This window comes from Naegleria gruberi (genome assembly GCF_000004985.1).
Source record: "Naegleria gruberi genomic scaffold NAEGRscaffold_28, whole genome shotgun sequence".
NCBI classification, from domain to species: Eukaryota; Heterolobosea; class Eutetramitea; order Acrasida; family Naegleriidae; genus Naegleria; species Naegleria gruberi.
In genome coordinates this window covers 389,088-390,876 of record NW_003163299.1, presented here as the reverse complement: position 1 = coordinate 390,876, position 1,789 = coordinate 389,088, and the positions used below count along the sequence as shown (strand labels likewise).

The following is a 1,789-nucleotide window of genomic DNA, read 5'->3' as shown; positions in this document are numbered from 1 at the left end:
AAATTTACTCCTTATTAAGATATGAATCTGTTCTATTATACTTGCAACAGCTCAACATTACAATTACATTCAATGCAAAAGTTCAATATTGTTTTGGTATTGAAGAAGTAATGACCGATTACTTAACTTCTTCAACTCAAGAAAATACAAGAAACTTTTACAATGCTCAACAAAATTTATTTTCCAAAATGTAACAGTTTTGGATCCAACAGATATATTTATGGTATCACAAACTCTATGAAATGTCTCATCCTTTGAATGATAAACTATTGATTTATATGAAGGAATTCGAATGATCAACTCATTGTGAACATTAGAATTGGTGTGAATACTGGACCAGTCATTGCTGGTGTGATTGAAAGGAAAATGTGTCATGCAATCTTATCTATTGAGTGCAATACATCACGTTTCAACAAAGATTGATTTAGTGGAAGTATTGCAGGTAAATAATGATGAGGATGATCATTTTTGAAAACGCTGAAGAAATTGAAAAGTTGAATTTACATGAACCAAGAGGTTCTTGTTAATTTTTGAAAATAGTAAGAAGGAGGAAGAATAACCATATTTGGGCTTTGAAAAAGTTTTTTTAGCAACTTAATTCAATATGCCTTCATTCTCAGAAAATTTCAAAATATGCCAGGTTTTGAGATATGTTGGTTCATTGTATTTAACGAAAATGAGTTTCTTTTAGCAATTGCTTGTTGATGCCTTGTGATTCTATACAAACGCACACAATTTCCTAATCCTTAAAATTTTTATCTCAAAACCTGGCATTAAGATGAAGCATTGAGGGTCACACAAAAATATGTGTTTTGGGCGATAGAAATAAATTGAAGGGCATTGATGTTTCATTGTAATACAACATAAGAATCCATCACTACATTTCATTGGTAATCTACAGTTTTTTAACATCATTTCATCTAATTTCTCTTCAATACTATTTTATGTCATCAACAGTATTATTAGAATACACAGTTTCTGTCGAGTTATTGGGCGCGGTATTTTAAAATTTATTCCCGCTGTACCGAACTTGTTTTTTGAACAATAACATAGTAGGGAAACAATTGTGGTTACGCTTCCAAATGCTGCTTAGAAAGAATTATTACAGCGATAATGAAGGATTATTCAACCCTAATAAGACCGGAGACTATTGAATCATTGGGTGTGTCCTCAACATGCTCCTCCAATAATTAGAACTATTTTGAAAAAAGTACTCGATTCCATTGTTGCTTAATCTCAACCAACAGTTGTGTGCAACATTTAGAGCAATTTCTATTATCATTAATCAAATATTTACAACTGTTCTCCAGAAGAAAATGGTTGTTGGTTTAAATTATACAGAATTCAACAATAATCGTCAACACTTGTTGGAATCATCAACAACAACAACAACAACAACAACAATAGATTTACACTATCATAAAGATAGAGTATCAACTCCAAGTGGTGGTTCATCATCAGATAGGGAATTATTAGATTCCTTTTCAAATAGAAGTTCAGTTGGTTTGTTGGATCCCTTACATTTAGATGATCATCCTTATTATTATCAACAACAATCTCCTCATCAATCAAGTAATATTCTTAAATCACCATCATCAGCTGGTCAACCTCATCAAGATGATAAGAATAATAATATAATAATATTACAATCACCTAATAGTAATATGCCAACATCAGCAACCTCATCATTACCAGGATCAAATTGTAATAATTCATTTAAATTATCGGAACAACATGATAATAATAATACCATAGAAGAGGAAGATGAAGGTGAATCACATATGTACAT

General features: G+C 31.0%; 1 protein-coding gene across 1 annotated transcript in view; it reads left to right on the top strand.

Annotated features, from left to right (window-relative positions):
• Positions 1-1,316: 1,316 nt before the first annotated feature.
• The window catches only part of NAEGRDRAFT_68473 (uncharacterized protein), a gene marked incomplete at both ends in the record, with an annotated part of 3,810 nt that continues 3,337 nt past the window's right edge, over positions 1,317-1,789 (top strand). Inside the window, one exon of the mRNA XM_002676445.1 lies at positions 1,317-1,770. Within this exon, the coding sequence (XP_002676491.1) occupies positions 1,317-1,770 (454 nt within the window). The remainder of the gene's footprint in view (positions 1,771-1,789) is intronic.